The sequence below is a fragment of the Tamandua tetradactyla genome, chromosome 17, assembly GCF_023851605.1.
Source record: "Tamandua tetradactyla isolate mTamTet1 chromosome 17, mTamTet1.pri, whole genome shotgun sequence".
Lineage (NCBI taxonomy): Eukaryota > Metazoa > Chordata > Mammalia > Pilosa > Myrmecophagidae > Tamandua > Tamandua tetradactyla.
In genome coordinates this window covers 67,214,624-67,233,543 of record NC_135343.1, presented here as the reverse complement: position 1 = coordinate 67,233,543, position 18,920 = coordinate 67,214,624, and the positions used below count along the sequence as shown (strand labels likewise).

The window sequence follows — 18,920 nt, the reverse complement described above, 5'->3', positions numbered from 1 at the left end:
GCCCCTCCTTCTGTGCTTCTTGTAGTTCAGATCTGGCATATCCTGTCATCTTAGGGGTCCAGAGACCCTCAACCCTTTCTGAAAATGAGATCCTAACACTGAGTAGAGAATTTCCCTGAGGGCAGGGAGGAAATGCCTGCTTGCAGTTAAGGGATTTTTTTTTCAAAGCACCGGTGTGATTTTAATTCACAATTGTTGAGCCGACTTAGGTGCTTGCTCCTCTTCAGGGTGGTTATCATTTGAAGACACCCAACCTGGAACACATACTCCCCAGGAATCGATGGTTGGCAGCTGAAAGACCACAGACCGTAGGCAGCTCGTAGCTGCAGGTATCTTCCCTTCTATTTAACACCTGAGGGTGTGTTGATGGACACAATGCTTGTAAGAAATGGCTTTCCACTGGAGAAATGAGTGGGGCTCAAGATGTGTGGACTGCCCAGGTTAGGCACTCCTGTTCTTTATCACGAGGGAAAAAAGCAAAACCCTTCAGAACGATGTCTGTGTTTGGGATTCTCCTGAGCTTGGACAATTGTGAGATGTTATCATCTAACACCAGCTTGGTGAAATGAATTCTACACTTAGAATACGACTTCTGCCTAGAGTGAAGGCTTTATTCTCCATTAAAGAAAAAGAACAGGAAGCTGAGACTTCCAACCTTCCATGAAAGGCTGTATGGTAGTTTTGTGCCTACATCATGTTTTCATTGAGATGTGGAAGCAAGGTTATTAGTGTATGTCTCTAGGACATGAGGCCCATGCCACATACTTTCCCACACCTTGCTTTTTCACTTATGTGTTTTTGACTGCTCATTCCCTATGAGGAAGACAGATCTACTACATCTGTTTAACATCTGGGAGTACTGCATCAAATCACTCTCAACAATATGTGAACCCACTTAAGGAAATATTCCCCAAGAGTGGCTTTGTATTATCTGAAAGTATCAATATCCTAACTCTGCTACCTTTTCAGCAATAATTCTCAAAGTAAGGGATATGGGGTCGTGTGTTTGTCCCTTCTAGGTAATAGATCAAAGCAAATTAATAGCTGTGCTCCCACCTTCTCCTCAACGCCCTGGGCAAACATTGTTAATCAATCATGGACCACTTCCAAAGAAGTCTCAGGTGTCCTCAATTTACTTCTCAGTAAAAAATTCCAAGCCATTACTGCTACATTAGCAGTAATTAAAATTAAAATTCTTATTTGACACTGATATGACAGCTACATTTCCTCCATAATTTAGTCTCTTTCTTATATGTTCCATATAACTGTCATATTTCCTTTAAGATCTGTGAAGTATTTCCCATTCACTTTCTTCATTACCTAAAAAATAAAGTAAACCCTTGCCTCCATTTCAGAAAAGAGATAATATGCATAAAACTTTTTCTAAAAATGAATAATAAATATGGCTGTTTCAGTTTCAAATAACATGAAACAAGTTTCAACTCAGACAAATGTAATTTATTTCAGTATGCAACATTTTTCATCTTGCTCTCTCTACAGAAACTCAGAGGGATGACTCTTTTCTTTTTCAATATGACCATATAAACCTTCCTGTCTCCACTTACATGAATCTCCCGTTCTCTATGCCACCACCATGAAATGGTTGGCAACTTTCTAAAGTAAAATCTAAAGTCACTACTTTAATAAATTTGGCATGCTTTGTCCTCCATTCAGTAGCTACCACCAGATTAAAAATAGGAACAACTGTATATCAACTGTATATCAACTCCAGACTACTATGCTGGTTTAAATCTGTTATGTACTCCAGGAAAGACTGTGTTTTTTCAATCCCTCCCCATGGGAGTGCAATCCTACTCTGGGTGCAACCTTTTGCTTTGGTTACTTCCATGGCCATGTGACCCAGCCCATTCAAGGTACGTCTTAATCCCCATGCTAGAGTCCTTCATGAGAGGATAAAAGGCAGAGACATTTTGCAGAGAGCTCAGAGAAAGAAAACATCCCAGGAGAAGCCAGAAGGACCCACAGGAGCTGAGAGAGCCATTTTGAAGCCAGAAACCAGTATCCAGGAGAGAAGGACCAGCAAACATCACCAGGTGCTATCCCATGAGACAGAGGAACCCCAGATGCCAACAGTCTTTCCTCAGAGAAGGTATCTTTCTCTTGATGCCTTAATTTGGATGTTTTCATGGCCATAGAACTATAAGTGTATAATCTAATAAATCCCCTTTGTAAAAGACAATCCTTCTCTGGTATATTGCATTCTGACAGCTTTAGCACACCAAAACAACTACCAATGAAGTATATTTGTGAATAATTCCAAACACTTACCTGAGGTGCTTATACACATAAGTGCAAAAAGTGCCAATGGCAGTTCACTACACTGCATTTTTAGGACTCTGCATCAAATGGTTTCTCTGGAAAACAAAACCAAATACGTTCAGCCAAACTTTCACACAAAGCCTTATGTGTCTTGTGAAGATTTTAAGAAATCATGTGGATAAAACAAGTCTCAACAAATTTTAAAAGAAAGAAATCGTGCTATGTAACTTTTTGACAATAGTGGAATAAGCCTAGAAATCAATGACAGAGCGAGAACTGGAAAATTAACAAGTATGTGGAAATTAAGCAGTACGATCTTCACCAATGTGTTAAAGAAGAAACCACAATGGAAATGAGGAAATATCTTGAGTTGAATGAAAATGAAAACACAATAAACCAAAACTTAAGGGATGCAGAAGAGGGAGTGCTGAGAGGGAAATTTGCAGCTCTAAATGCTTGCATTAAAAAAATAAGAAAGATCTCAAACAAGATACCTAACCTCACACAATGATCTAACCTCAGAAGGAGGAACTAGACAAAGAAGAGCAAACTAAATTTGAAGGGAGCAGAAGGAAGGGAAATAGAGATTAGAAAAACAATAAAGAGAATTATGAAGCCAAATCTTGGTTTTTTTTGAAAAGATAATAAAATTGACAAAACTTTAGCTAGACTGACAAAGAAAAAGAGAGGATGAATAAAAAGCTAAAACAAAAAATGAAAGATAAAATATAATCCTTAAAATATAAGGATTATAAGAGAATATAAGGATTATATAAATATATGAGTGTCCTCTACATCTTCAGGATCTTGTGTTAGGCAATGAATTCTTAGACTTTGAATCAAAAACAGAACAAGGAAAGAAAAAGTAGATAAATGTGACTCCATCAAATTATAAACTTTTGTGCATCCAAACACATTATCAAGAAAGTGAATGTAGATAGAATGAATGTAGATAGAAAGTCGATAGAATGGTAAAAAAAAAAATATTTGGAAACCATGTATCTGATAAGGGTTTACTATCCATTACATTTAAAGGACTCCTATAACTCAACAGCAACAAAACAGCCCAATTAAAGCAGAAAAGGTAAAGAGCTTGAATAGATATTTCTTCAAAGAAGATATACAAATAGCCAATAAGCACATGAAAAGATGCATAAAATCATTAGTTTTAGGGGAAAGTAAAACAAAACCAATGAAATAACACTTCACACCCACTATTATTTAATAAGTGGAAAATAACAAGTGCTGGAGAGGATGTGGAGAAATAGGAACTGCAACAAATGCAGTTTTGGTGGGAATGTTAATTGGTGCTATCACTGTGGAAAACAGTTTGGTGGTTCTTCAGAAAGTTAAATATAAAATTACTATATGACTTGATAATCGCACTTAGAGACAAACACAAAAGAAATGAGAGCAGTGTAGAACAGATAGTTTCCCACCAATACTCATAGATGCATTATTCACAATTGCCAAAAGGTGAAGAAACCAAGTGTCCATCAATGGAAAAACGGATAAACAAAATGTGGTGCATCCATACAATGGAAAATTATTCAGCTGTAAAAAGAAATGAGGTTCTGTTAGATGCTACAACATGAATGAAGCTTAAAGACCAAATGTTGAATGAAATAAGCCAGACACCAGAAGACAAATAGGGCCTAATCTCATTTATATGAACTGAACAGAATATACAAATTCATAGTGTCAGAAACTAGAATACAGGTAATCAGGGACATGTGTATGGGTGGGGAATGGAGGATTAATGCTTAATTGGTACAGTATTTCTGCTTGAAGTTTTGGAAAGGTGTTGGTAAATGATAGCATTGATGGTAGCATAACACAGTAAATATAATTATCACCACTGAATTACAACTTGAAAGTGGTTAAAATGGGACTTTTTATGTCCTACATATGTTACCACAGTAAACATTTTTTGAAAGACATAAAGGAAACCCATATTGAAGTATAGGTTCGAAAATAATAAAATAAAATAAATTTTGGAACAGTTTTTTTAAAAAACAGCAGGTGGCACATAGATTTTTAAAAAAATCAACCCAGGAGATTTTCATAACCCCTATGAAAATCACCAATTTCCCCAAATAATTTTAAATGAAATGGAATTAATAAACTGTCAAGGCAATGAATTTAAGCATCCTGAAGAAAGCGCCCAAAATGCAATTTTTTTTAAATAAAAGAGCTTGATTCATTTTAGGCCCAGTCTACTAAATCCTGACTCCATGGTCAAAGTTGAGGACAATAGTATTTCCAGAAAAACTACTACTTATCTATAAACAGCCTATGATATATCAAGAAATGAATGGCTCTTCTGCCCACACAGAGGTGTATATTTGTATGTGTGCATATATCGTGTGACTGTGTGTGTGTGTGTGTGTGTGTGTGCCTTGTGCTCCAATTGCTTCTCTCTCTAGCCACACCTCACCTTTTCTCTCGTGATGCTCATCACAATTTGTAATTAGATTTTATCTGTGGGTTGGATTTTTTAATGTTCTTCTTCTTTCTTCAGAACACACATTCTATAAATATGGGAACAAATTCTACTGCACTCATCACTTTATCTCGAAAACCCAGCACAATGACGAGTACACAGAAAGCATTCACTAAAACATGAGTGATAAGCAGCTGTGCAGATGTGTCTGCACTCACATAGCCATATGTTTTTATTTTAGGAAAATGGAAAGGCCAGAATTTCCTACACCCCAGACTCATACTCTACAGGTGCAGTGACCACATGGAACTGAGATTTGCATTGACTTTCAAACCTACTCCAACCCAAATTTTGCCCTACTAATTATAATCTGGGGAGCAAAACAGGGGAGGGATGCAGTGGAGCTCACCCCCCAAGTCTGAACATTTCATAAGCAATTCTATATTCCTTTTTCCTACACACCTCACTTATTTCCATCTCACTGCAATCCTCCCCTGGGTGGAGGCAGTGCAGCTTGAAGGAAAGAGCTTGATTTCAGATCCACAGAATCTGGGTTGACATTCCAGCTAAAAATCCTGGCGAGCTGTACAACCTTGTGCAACTGACTTACACATCTCACAGCCTGTTTGAACATTACTAAAATGGAAATGATAAGGGGGCCTATTTTCAACATTATTGAGTAATTAACCGAGCTATGGTTTATGAAAACTTTCTCATGACTGATAATCTCTCAGCTCCCAGGGGTTCTCCTCATCTTATCAACTCCCCCCCACCTCCTATCTCAAAAAAGGACAAACACACAAATCCTGGGCACAGCTTAATGGAATCTGAGAAATGATTTTTAGAAATATTTTGAATAACATCACCAAGAATTTGGTGGAATTTCCAACAGATAATCAATAATAAAAAGACAAAAGGGATAAAAATGTATGGAAAGTACAGACTGGTCATAGTCAAATTAGAAGAGTTCTGTGGTTTGGACCTGCTCCCCCCACCGCCTTCCCCATGCGCACACACACACACGCACAGGCACACACACACACACACGCGCACATGCACATTTTTAATTGAACCTATCTATTCTTTTACCTCTGGTAGAGCGAAAAGTGTTTCCTTTATGTCACTCCTCTGGTTAACCAGAAAAAGAAAAAAAATCCTCTGGCTGACCCAGCTTTGTAAAGGGTACAGCTTTTGTGAAATCTCAAAGTCTAAGAGATAAGATTATTATGAGATTATTCAGCATTTTGATGAGTTAACCCTGAGTTTCAATATGAAATGTGTTAAGATCCCAATATGCAAGTTGGCTGATATTTACACAACTCTGAACTATATAATTTTCAATGTATTTATTAAGTTTTAGGTGTGAAGTTCAGAGATCAAGATATTATTAAATAATGAATTCATTTCAAGGAAAAACACTGCTTTAGGAAATGTCATAAATACTCTAACATATTAACAATTTTTATTATTATTTATTTTTATTAATATTTTATATTTAATTTAAATATGAAATTTCTTACCTGTAGGAATTTTAGGGTGTATTTTTTTGTGTTATGTTTGCTATTGATACCATTTATTGCTTTTTCATAACTTTTAACTTTCTTCCCTCTTTCCCTTCATTGATTTAACTTTTGTTTTTCTTACTTCTAAAACAATATATGGCTATTGTAGGACACTTACAAAAATGAAAACTCAAAAGAAGAAAATAATCTCAACCTCCATAATGTTTCAGCATGTTATCCTGTACTTTTTTCTATGAATTTTCAAATAATGATATTTGAAGAATTTCATATCCTGCATTTTCTACTTATTGTTATATAGCAAACATCTATCATGAACATCTCTTTATTAACATCATTTGAATTGACACATGATGTCCCTTCATATGGGTATATCACAATTTACAAGATGTATTTTATTGTAAAACAACACCGTGACCATCTTCACATGTAAGGTGGCATGCCTCAGTCTGGGAGAGCTTGACCTCTGATGCCAGGCCAGCTGGATTTAAATCCCTGTTCTAAGGTTTTCCAGCTGAATAACCCTGAACACGCCATTTACCCCTTCTGTGCCTCAGCTTCTTTATCCATGGAATGGAGATAGACAGCAATATTAACTCCCAGACTGATGTGAAGGTGACATGAGTTAATATTTCTAAGTGTCTGATGAATAATAAATCCCACTTAAACATGAGCTATGATTATGTGTTTATACTTCTGATGATTTTCTTCATGCTACGAAACGGTGGTACTCAGTGAGTCAAAGGATGCATTTTAAACAGGACAGATGCATAATGCCAAACTGGATTCCAGAAATGCCATAACAATTCATAGTTTCTCAACTATGCAACAGTTTCTATCCACCACAACCAGAGAAGCAGTTGGGATTCTCGTGTTTAAAAATATCATTAGATGGTCAAAATGGTAACTTTTCTCATTGTTTTTTTAAATCAGTATTTCTTTTATTATAAATGAAGCCAAATATTAATCTTGTATTTTTTTAGCCACTTTCCTCCATGTTTATGAACTATCTCTTTATGTTCTTTGTCTAGTTAATTTTCAGATATTTGGTGTTTGTTCACCTTGTTTACCTTCTAATTCCTTTTTTGATGTTTTAATATATGGAATATTTTATATTTATGTAGTCAAGACTGTCATTCTTTCCATTTAGGTGTAGAACATTTCTTTCCCCTCAGTGGTCAGATAGATGCTTACCTGTAATGTCTTTGCTTTTTATGGCTTAGTTTACTTTTTACATTTAAATTTCTCATCCATCAATGATTAATTTTCTTGTCTGGTATGAAGATTCTAACTTAATTCATTTCTTCCAAGTATTTACCAATGACTTCTCTTTCATTTATTAAGACTTTATTTCTTTTACAGTCTTTTGGTAATCATGGTTATAGCATGCACGTCTTCCACCAACACTCTATCTAGAATCTAACACAGCCTGCTTGCCTGAGTGCAAATTCACACACGTGTGCATGCATGCACTGTCTCCCTCCGTCCCTCACCTTGCTCTGCTTCCCTAACCAATATATTATTTTATATCTGTTTGCCTATCTATTTTAAGCTGAATTAATGAATGCACTAAATTCATAAAATATATACAGTCTGTAGTGTAAGTGAGCTGATCCATTGACATGTCTGCATAGTTTTCCACTGGGACAATACTTTTTAAACATTTATCAATAGACTTTATTTTTAGAGCAGTTTTTAGTCCACAGAAAAGTCAAGTAAAGAGAGATCCCTTAGACCTCCTTCCCCCACCCCATCTGCACAGTTTCCTCTCTTATTACTGTCTTGCATTGGTGTAGTACATTGGTATGAGCCAATATTGATACATTATTATTAACTGAAGTCCATAGTTTACATGAGGGTTCCCTCTTTGATTTGTGCAGTTCTATGGACTTTGACAAATGTGTAATGTCATCTATGGGCTTTAACAAACGTATGATTTCATGTATCCACCTTTATAGTGTCATGCAAAATGGTTACACTTCCCCAAAAATCTATTTAATCATAACATTTTGGAAAGTATGATTTGACAACTGATGTGGCAAAGTCTAGGGCAACCAGCTCTCTTGCAGAGCTTGAAAAAAACAGTGATGTCTGGGTCCCAAGGCATCCAGGGTACAGCTTGGGCATCCAGATTTTTAAAAATTCCTCCCAATGATTCTAATGTGCAGCCAAAGTGGGGAGCCATGATCTAGGATACTTATTTGTATATATACAAATACATATATAAAGACAAGTCATAAACTTCTCGAACTCTTCATCCAATGGCAGGAAGTTTTTCTCTAAATGAAAAAAAAATGTGCTCTTTCAAAAATCATGCAACCTAAAGTGAAGGTCAGATACAAACTGTCCTCTCCCCCTGTCCCCAGGGCAGTGCAAGACCCTCTACAACGGCACAAGTAACCAAATGGTCATCTCCTTGGCCGCTGCTTCTGCCCAAATGTCCTTGTTTTCAGAACTAAGTAAACCAATCCTCCTCCAGAAAAAATAACTCACAGAAACAAGTAGATGTTAAGCAGCTTCAAAGCTTTTTCAGATGAGGGTCAAGCCCAGATTGGAGCAAGTTACACTGGCTCACACATAAATAAATGTAGACTGCCTCAGTGGAAAGCACTTTTATTAACAAAACATAATTGAGCAATCTCCTAAGACAAATGGCCTTGATGAAAATAATACCAATGATGTTTTTAAGTGAATCTGATTTATTAACATTTTCTTCATCACTTCCCTAGATCTAATCAAAAAAACATAAAGCAAGCCCTGATTTTTCATGTTTGCCAGTCTCTATGGTATAAATATTTCCACCATGGTCAGTTTCAAACCACCAAGGTCATGCCAGTAAACGTAGAGATGGGAGGAGATGGGCAGCTGCACATTACAAAGTATTTCCACTATTCAGGCACAACAGGTATAAATAACCTTACAAGCATAAATAGTCCAATATAGCATATTAATTAGAAAGTAATGCACTTTCAATATTTATTAACACCAAGGATTTTATGTAAGTACTTCTCTATAGTATCTGATAATAGATGGTTTTGCAGCTTGCAGGATAAAACCACCAAATGCAAAGGGGAAAACTGATCTTGGCTGTACATGCACACACATACACACACACACACACACGATTCCACTCTAAGGAGAAAGAAGTTTTGTTGCATTAGGTTTCTCAACTGTAGGGCCAGGAAAATCATTCCTACCTCATTGTCCTTATCACCCAAGGATGTCATCATCCCTAAGTGCTTCTCCAACTATGCCTGAGTACATGCTGGTTCTGCTCCTACAACAGCCTGTCCTTCCTCCAGCTCCCAACTTCCTCCAGCTCCCAACTTCCTCCAATCCTTGCAACTTGGCTCAGCAGTGATTTTCCAAGGAAGCTTCTCCAACTGCCACTGCACCTTAACAGTGCAAGTCTTTGTCCAAGTCCCGTGTGATTTTCATTTTCTTTGGCTCATTCCCACTCGCTGGTGGGTTCCCTGCAGACAGGGGCCCTTCCTTTCCACTCGGCTCCCAACCAGTCTGATCAGTCTTTGTGAGTGTGTCTGTGCTGGGTGAAATGCCAGCCTACAAAAGTGAGGCTGCTGGGCAGGTGGCCTTGCAGTTGTTAGACACATCAGTTCCCTGTGGAATCCCAATCAAACCCAGAGATCTAAGAGTATTGTGTCCATTTCAGTGTTTTCCTTTCGGTTCACTGCCCTTGCTCAATTCTTGGAACCTCAACAAACAGCCACCACACTTCCATTTGGCACCCAGCCCAGGGCTGAAATTAACCGGAGGGACTTGGGTGAACTGGGAGGGTGTAAACTAGGGGTAAATGGAGTGTGAGTACATGTCTATGCAAGTTCTGGGGGCATTTTACCTCGTGGAGGCCTGGGAACCTGGATCAAAGGCAAAGGTTTAGAAATGTGAGAAATAAAGTTATGGATGCAGATCTATAACTCAGTGGCTAGATGACTTTGGGTAAATTACTGACCTCTCTGTGCCCCCACTTCCCTTTTGTTAAGCATAATAATGCAGGTAGAAGGATCCAGTAGATACAACACATCTAAAGCTTTCTACCCAGAGTAAGGCACAGGGCCAGCTCTTAATAAATGGCAACTATTTTTATCACTTTTTATTTCAGCTGCTCTCATCTCTTCAGAAAAGGATTGGGAATGTTTGAACCTCTAAAAGTATAGTATCTGGGAAAGTCTCACCCATTAAATGATGCCGTCTCATCAATTAGTGTATATATATATACAATTTAAAATTATATGCATTCGCGCATACATATTTATCTCCACACACACATATACACAGTGTGTGCATAAAAACATGTGTGTGTATTTAAGTGTTCTTTTAACTGCACCGATCTCGTTTCCCGAATCTGGGTCCCTAGGCACCGATGCCTTTTGCCCCGGGTCCGAGCGACGCGAGTCCTTACCTGTCCCGGGCCCGGGCGCCGCCGGGGTTCCTGCGCTCTGGGGCGCGCTGACAGCTGCAGGAGAGGAGAGAAGAGGTGAGAGCCGCGAGCGCGCCGCCGCCGCCCCAGACGGTGAAACACCAGCGGGAAGAAGGGGCTGCGGGGGCGCGAGGAAGAGTGTGATTAAAGAGATAAGACGACGACAGAGTGTAAAATACCACCAAACTGAGAACAGAAAGTAAAAAGAAAAAGCGTCTGGCGGCCGCTGGCAGCGAAACCTCGCTCGCAGAGGCAGAGAGTGGGGGAGATGCTCCCGGGAGGCGCTGCTATGGTTCTGGGGTGCTTCCGGTCCCGGCATTAGGGGACCCTAGCCCTAACCCTAACTCTAACCCGGGCGCCTCTTTGGGCCTAGATTCCTGTACTCAGGGTCCCCCCTGGGGCTTGATCGCGGAGTTCAGGGGCGCAGCTGGAAACTTTAAGAGCTTTCTCTGGCCTGTTGGGCGGTGGCGGCCCACAAGCCGTCGGGCCTCCCCCTCCCGGGCGCGCTGGCAGGCGGGCCCTGGGAGCCTCCCGGGAGGAGGCGGGTGACCCGCGCGGGCTCTAGGTGGTTCCTAGTGGCCCGCGCGCCCGCCCCTTCCGCACCCTGCGGCCGTGACGCTGCACACACCCGGGTGATGCGAGGAGGGACTGGGCCTGCGCCGTCCCCAGTACAATGTCTGCTCCTAAGGGGATGAGGCTGGGGGAGGGATGGAGAGAGGGAGGCCAGGACAGTCCCCAAGACACCCAGGGCTTCCCCAGGTGAATATCTCTGTGACTTTGCGGTAAGCTAAAAAATTCCTAGGTGAAATACAAAAAGCACTAACCACATACGAAAGAGTTGATAAATTGGATGACATCAAAAAAAAATGTCTGCTAATCAAAGACACCATTAAGCAAATGAATGGGTAGCCCACAGCTTGGAAGACATATTTACCTTATAGCTAATTGATAATGGATATACTGAAAAAGTATTCAACATCATTTAAACCTGATTGCTAGGTTGAATTATGTACTTTAATAAATAATTAATAATGGATTAATTTTAATCCTGTCCTGCGGGTGTGAACCCATTATAAATCAGTACTTTGAATATGTTAGTTTTAGTTAAGGCATTGCCAACTGAATCAGGTTGGGTCTTAGGTTCTATTTCTGGCCTTGGAGAGGAGGTCCCCCGGAGAAAACCGCAGGCGTAGTACAACCTGGAAGTCATTGGAACCTGGAAGAGATAAGAGAGAACATGGTCCTGTGCATTGCCATGTCATAGAAAAGCCAGAAACTCAAGGATTGCCCACAGCCAGACCCAGAACACCTGAGCCCTCAAGGGGAAAGCATCGCTTGGTTTTGGACTTCTTCAAAGCCATGAGTAAAGTCCTTTCATTTACACCAATCCATTGTGTGGTACTTGGTTTAGCAGCCAGGGAACTAAGATCATTTTTGGTACTCAGCATAGGATACTGTAATTACAAATATCTAAAAAGCGTGGAAACGGTTTTGGAATTGGATAATGGGTAGAGGCTAGAAGAATTGAGGGGCACTTAATAGAAGAAGCCTAGATTGCTTTGCAAAGCAGAAATGTAGGTATTGAGGGAACTTCCAATGATGCCTTGGAAGGACATCTTGAATTTGCTATTGGCTTTCGTTGTTAAAAGTGGCAAGGAACATAGTGAAATTGTGTTCTGTTGTAGAATGGAAGGCAGAGTATGCAAGTAATGAACTTTATATTTAGCTGAGGAAACTTCCAAGTTAAATGTAGAAGGTGCAGCTTGGTTTCTCCTTGCAGTTTGTAATAAAATGTGGAAGAAAAGAGAAAAGCTGATAAATTCTTAAGCCCAAAGGGAACAGAAATTGATGATTTTGAAAATCCCAGCCTATCCAGATTAGTGTGCTCTGAGATGAGGGCCAGAAGTGGGCTTCTCTGGCTTTTAGGAAGTACATCCATGGAGAGCAAGACCTCATGTGAGGGTTAAACAGAAAAGCCCTTTGCTAAAGAGGGTGTCGCTATACATGGACCTGCTCAGCCACTTCAGTGGAAATCAGAATTGGAAATGCAGTTATCCAGAAAAGAGTTGTGGAAAGTGCTTTTGTCTGATGGTTTGAAATCCCTTGAATTCCATGCAAAGACAACAAAAATTTTGTGAAATTTGTATGAGTAGAATTACTGTCAGCCTGGACCGAAAGGTACAGATTGAAGGGAAAATGGCTTCAAGGACAGAATCATAGAAGCAGAGATCAGGACCAAAAAGATCTCCTTGGGCCAAGAGAAGGGGTCCACCCATGTATGTGAGACCAGCTGACCGGCCCTTGCACTTGGAGGGAGCTGGCCATCTGCCCCGTTTCATGGTGGGGGCAGGCCTTGCACCCAGATGTTCAGAGAATGCCACCATTTCAATGATGCTCAGAGAAAGTGGGGTCTCACTGTTTTCAGGGAGACCCTGGCTGCTGTGCAAATGCTTGGAAGGGATTGGGACTGGCACTCCAACAGGCCCAGGAGATAAAGCATCAATTCACAGATGACGGGTTTCAGACTTATATGGGGCCCATGACCCTTGTTTTCCATCTAATTTCTCCCTTCTGGAATGGGAATGCCTATCCTATGCCTATAGCCTACCACTGATTTTGCTTTTGGGGGGAGGGTGCATAGTCTGGGAATCGAATCCGTGTCTCCCACATGAAAGGCAGACATTCTGACCACTGAACTACCCATGTACCCTCTACCATTGATTTTGGAAGCAGATAAATTGTCCCAGGTTTCACACGTCCACTGACAGAGGGGACTTTTGCCTCAGGGTAAACTACACCCATGACTGATTTTGATGTAACTTTGTGCCTGGTATTGTTGCTGAAATGGGTTAAGTCTTTTGAGATGTTGAGATGAAATAAATGTATTTTATGTATGGGAAGAGCGTGTCTTTTGGGGGATCTAGTAGGTGGAATTATACACCCCAGAAAAAACATATTCTCAATCTGAATCCATTCCTGTGAGTGTGAAAACTTTGTAAAACATTATTTTTAGTTAAAGCATGGCCAACTGAATCGGAATGGGTCTTTATCCTATTACTGAGCCCTTGTGAAGGTCACCTGGAAGGAGGCCACCGGGGAGGAATAGAAACCGGAAATCAATGGAAAGACTTTTTCCAGAAGGGAAAGAAAAGGACGTTGCCATGTGCACTGCTGTGTGACAGAATCCAGTAACTCAAGGATTGCCAGCAGCCAGCCGCAGAGCACCACAGTCTTCAGGGGGAAAGCATTGTCTTGCTGATGACTCAATTTTAAACTTCTCTTATTCAAAACTGAGCTGACAAATTCCTGTTATTTAAGCCAACCCACCATATGGTGTGTTTGAGCAGCCAGGAAACAAAAAAGAAATAAAAACATGTCAACACTAATACTCATGGCAGCCATATTGATAATAGCCATAAACAAGAAACAATCCATATGCCCATCACCAGAAAAATGGTTAAATTGGATGTTATAGAGCCATACAATGAAACACTATTCAGCAAAACAAAAGCTCAAACTATGGATACATGCAAAACATGGAAGAATCTCAAAATCATTACGTTGTTTGAAAGTAGCCAGGCACAACACTATCTTACTCCATTGATATGAATTTCAGGACCTTACAAAACTAATCTGTGGAGGCAGAAATCAATGAAAACATTGTTTACCTTGGGGATGGAGACGAAGTGTGGTACAAGGGAACTTTCTGGGGTGATGGAAATATCCCTAGCTTGTTTGCTATGATGACACAGGTGTATGCAACTGACAAAACCCAATGAACTGAACATCAAAGATCTGCATTTTATTCTAAGCAAATTTAACTCAGTTAAAATAATTCTTTGTTTTTTTAATTCACAGGAATTTTCCCCATGATCATATGATGGGCACCCAATGTGTTTTGGCTGCATTAGTTTTATTCACACTACTTTGCGTGGTGAGGATATTACTCTCACTGCACAGGTGAAGAAACTGAGAGGGTTTAGTGATGGGGCTTGTATGAGAATCCAGGTCTTTGGGGGGTCCTGGGTACATTATGAGAGTGCAACTTAGAATCGTGGGCCATCGGAGCTGAAAAAGCCTCAGAGCTTGTCTTCGTTATCCTCCCCACTTTTCAGATGCAAAAAACTGAGGTACAGAAGGCTCACGTGACTTGGAAAGTGTTGTGCAAGTTTAGGAAAGGAGGTAAAGGAGGAAAGAGCTCAGTAATGTCAAAGTTTCCTCCTGAAGCCAGTCCTTCCCAGGTTCTCTGAAGCACTTCCAACCTGTCTTTACACCATCTTCATCCAAGTTTCCACAGTAGCCTAAAAACCTCAAGGGGAGGAACTGCACCTTTCTCATCTCTATAGGTCCCTTTTCACCCTTCTTCTCCTCACCCCTCCCAAAAGAGGTGCCTGGTCCACATTCAAATGTGAAATAGGAACACAGTCAATATTTATTGAATACATGGAAAGGATCTTACAATCTAGTCAGTTCAAATAAATTTAAAGATAAAAAATAAATGTATAGAGCCAGGAATGAAGTTATTATAAATCCCATGTTTTGATGCCTTATATACTTGCTGTAGAAAGATCCCAAATTTGGATTTATGCTTTCAAACAGCTAACGGAAAGAAGGGAACTGTGTTTACTTTGCCAGAATGCGATAACCCACAACTGGAATGTCTTTTAAAAAGATAAATTTAATGTTACAAGTTTACAGTTCTAAGCATATAAAAATGTTCAAATTAAGGCATCCAGGGAAAGATACCTTAATTCAAGAAAGGTTGATGGACCAGGAACACCTCTGTCAGCTGGGTAGTCACGTGGCTGGCATCTGCTCTACCTTTGCTCCTGTGGATTGCTTTCAGCCTCTGTTCCTGTGGGGGTTCCTCATTTTGCTTCCCCAGGCTGGCTTTCATCTCTTGGATTCCCTTGGCTCTCCCCAGGTTCTGGCTTGCTCAGCATCTCATGGCAACATCAGCTGAATTTCAAGCATCTCCAAACATACATGTCTCTGTTCTCTGAAGCAACTGTTCTCTAAGCATCTGCACCTGTTCTCTCTGTTGGCTCTAAGACTTCTGTCATTTCTCTTTTCAAAATGTGTCCTCTTTTAAAGGATTCCAGTAAACTAATCAAGCCCCATCTGGAATGGGTGGAGCCACATCTCCATCTACTCAAAGGGTCACACTCACAATTGGGCACGTCACATCTCCTGGGAGATAATCTAATCAATTGTTTCTACAGTGTTGAATTAGGATTAAAAGAAGTGGCTGCCTCCACAAAATTGAATCAGGGTTAAAACACGGCTTTTCAGGGATAAATAATACTTACAGACTGGCACAGGAATAAAATCAGTTCCAAAGTTCTCTGCATACGTTATAGCAAAACACACCTATCATTCTGGGGGTTGGGGTTGGGGCTGGGGCGGGAGGAGAGGGAGCAGGAATAACGGGGCATCTATTCTTCAAACCGAGGCTGGGGAGAATTTATTCTTTAGAGGTCATCATTGAGAGAGGACTCTGGATATAGTAAGCATTAAAATAAATATTAAATTTCATAACAACAACTGTTGACATTTAATGAATTCTTACTCTGGTCCAAAGTCTTTAAAGACATTTTTTTTCCCATTTGATTTGTATAGAAATAGAAAGAGTTTGTTATTATTATATCTATTTACAGTAAAAAAAAAAACATGGATTAGGACAAGTTAAATAACTTGCTAATGGTCACACAACTGATAGCAGAGGTCAACTTGTACACAAGGTTGTCAAGTTCTAAGATGTTAACCAGTTAGTTATACTGCATCCTTGTCATTGGTTAATTTTTGGTAATTAAATATAACTACATGGTACCACAAGAAAGCAAAATAATCTGCCAAAACTCCCAGTTAAATCTGAATTTCAGGTGAAATCTCATTGTCTATCTTAATTCAACTTTAACTGGCATCCTGCATTATATTTTATCTGACAACACTAATTCAGGGATAGATATTTAGATTATAGGGTTACTACAGATCCTTTAGATAACATCTAGAAATGTCATTTATTTTCAGTTAAGACTCTGGAAAGGTATTGAATGGCAGCAAGTTCAAGATTACTTCAAGGTCTGGAGTGCAGTTTTCTCTTGTCAACTAAATATGGAGTTATATACTGTATCAAGCAGCTCCACCAAGAGGGGACCCCAGCCTGACAGGACACTCCACCTTAACTCTGAGGTCCACTGACAGATCCCTGTTTCTGGGACTGATGGGGTGGCTTTGACTGTGCAAATTAACCAGCTTTGCCTAAAGGCCTTACTAATATCACAGGAAAGTTCGAAGAAATGAAGTTGAAACAACGTAAACAAAATACTTAAATTGGGAGATATAGGATATACTGAAATTGGCATTACGGTATTATTCATAATGATGATTGTCAGTACAGAGTTGGTGCATCAACTGTGGCACAAACATGAGATGCAACGCTATGAATATTTTAAAATTTCAAAAAAGTTAGATTATATGCCAAATGCTTGATATATAATGTGAAGTAGAAAAAAATACAAGACCACATACCATGTAATCTAGCTATATAAATGGTATAAGGATGGTATAAGAATGAATTAACATTTTTTTAAAAAGAAGAAAATTTTCCAAAATGCTTATAAGTGGTAATCTCAGGATGGTGAATTCATAGGTGATCTTTAAAATTACTTTCTTCTTTTATACTTTCTATTTTTGTACAGTTTTCCATCACTTCTTTCTTTTCTTTTTTTTATTTCTATCACTTCTATAATGAGATAAATATTTCTAAAGAATAAAAATATATGAAAGAAATTTTAGAACGGAAATAATTTGAATATTATGGCAATTGGGACAAAATATTTGAACAAAATTAGCAATTTTGAGATGATAAAACTAAGCATATGCTTTGGTTTGTTAAAACTGCCAGAATGGAATAGATACCAAAAATGGAATGACTCTTAAAAAGGAAATTTATTCAGTTGCAAGTTTACAGTTATAAGGCTATAAAAAGATACAAACTAAGAGCCAGGGTAAGATACCTTGACTCAAGAAAGGACTGATAACATTTGGGGTTTTTCTGTCAGCTGGGAAGGCACATGGCAACACCTGCCAGCTTTCTCTCTGGGCTTCTTGTTTCAAAAGGCTTTTTTTCTGCATCTCCACAGCTTTCTTGTCTGTGTCAGCTCTGCCAGCCCTGTTGGCACTGAAGCTCTTTCTGAAATGGTTCCATCTTAAAGAACTCCAGTAAGCAACCCCACCTTGAATGGGTGGAGACACATCTCCATGGAAACCCCCTAATCAAAAGGTCCCATCCACAGTAGAGTGGGTCACATCTCCATGGAAATAGCCTAACCAGAAGGTTCCACCATAAACAACATTGAATTAAGATTAAAGAATATGGCTTTTCTAGGGTTTCAAACTGGCACAGCACGTGATCAAATAAAACATACTAAAGAAATTCTAGTATGTTGGAAATAAGATTTACTTCCAATGTTCTGCTTGAGTCTATCTCTAGACTCAAGTCAAGTCTAGACTCAAGTCAAAGTCTAAATCTAAAGATTTTAATTTGATGTTCAGTGTGTGGGTCCCGAGCCGGAATGGAAAAAAAAAGCAATATGAGAAATGGAAGGAAATGAGGGTAGGAAGGGCAGATGGAGGCTAAAAATAGCTGGGTGTTTTTCATCCACCCACAATTAAATGAGAATAGAGTTACCCAGTGAACCTGGAGATTAAATGTGCATGACATTCCTACTTCTTCAACATCTTACCCTCAGCTCCCAGTACCAGGATGGTAGAGGCATCCTCCAGCTTGGAAAAGTTAAGAGATCTCCAGAATGAGACACTGCAGCATCTCAAAGCAAGCATTCTTGCCTGTGGGAACTCAAAGAAGTCAAACTTAAAGTCTTTTTAGAAAGCTTGTTTGGCACAGGCATCTGGTACCTCACACGCTTCCAGAACCTGGAATTCAAGGACCGTTTGTTGGCCACATGGTCATCCCTCCACTTGATGGTACCCTGCACCTTCATGAGGTGTTGGAGAGAATCCTCGGGCTGCCCAGACGGCAGTCTACCCGCCTTATTCAGAGCCTCCATTTCAATGAGAATGGCCTTGGAGTCGCTCTGGATGAGGTCTCTGTGCAAAGCAATCTGCTGCTCATAGGCAAACTCTTTGCTCTCTGCAGCTCCAGGAGTGAGGATAAAAATGTGCCGCCTGCTCCTTTGTATGCTGGTTTCCACCGCAGTAATTGCATCTAATAAAA

At 39.7% G+C, this 18,920-nt stretch overlaps 2 protein-coding genes across 9 annotated transcripts in view; both read right to left on the bottom strand.

Moving 5' to 3' along the window:
- The window catches only part of IL18R1 (interleukin 18 receptor 1), a 39,949-nt gene extending 28,747 nt beyond the window's left edge, over positions 1-11,202 (bottom strand). For 2 of the 3 annotated variants that reach the window (XM_077134903.1, XM_077134905.1), the window contains exons 1-2: positions 10,664-11,202; positions 2,290-2,375 (exon numbers count right to left, since the gene is read on the bottom strand). In XM_077134903.1, coding sequence (XP_076991018.1) covers positions 2,290-2,347 — 58 coding nt within the window. In that variant the 5' untranslated portion in view covers positions 2,348-2,375; positions 10,664-11,202. Of the gene's footprint in view, positions 1-2,289; positions 2,376-9,440; positions 10,620-10,663 lie in introns of those variants that run through there. The other variant, XM_077134904.1, reaches the window with a different exon arrangement.
- Positions 11,203-15,240: 4,038 nt separating this feature from the next.
- IL1RL1 (interleukin 1 receptor like 1) overlaps positions 15,241-18,920 on the bottom strand; it is a 94,285-nt gene continuing 90,605 nt past the window's right edge. For all 6 annotated transcript variants that reach the window (XM_077134892.1, XM_077134894.1, XM_077134895.1 and 3 more), the window contains one exon: positions 15,241-18,911. In XM_077134892.1, the coding sequence (XP_076991007.1) occupies positions 18,514-18,911 (398 nt within the window). In that variant the 3' untranslated portion in view covers positions 15,241-18,513. The remainder of the gene's footprint in view (positions 18,912-18,920) is intronic.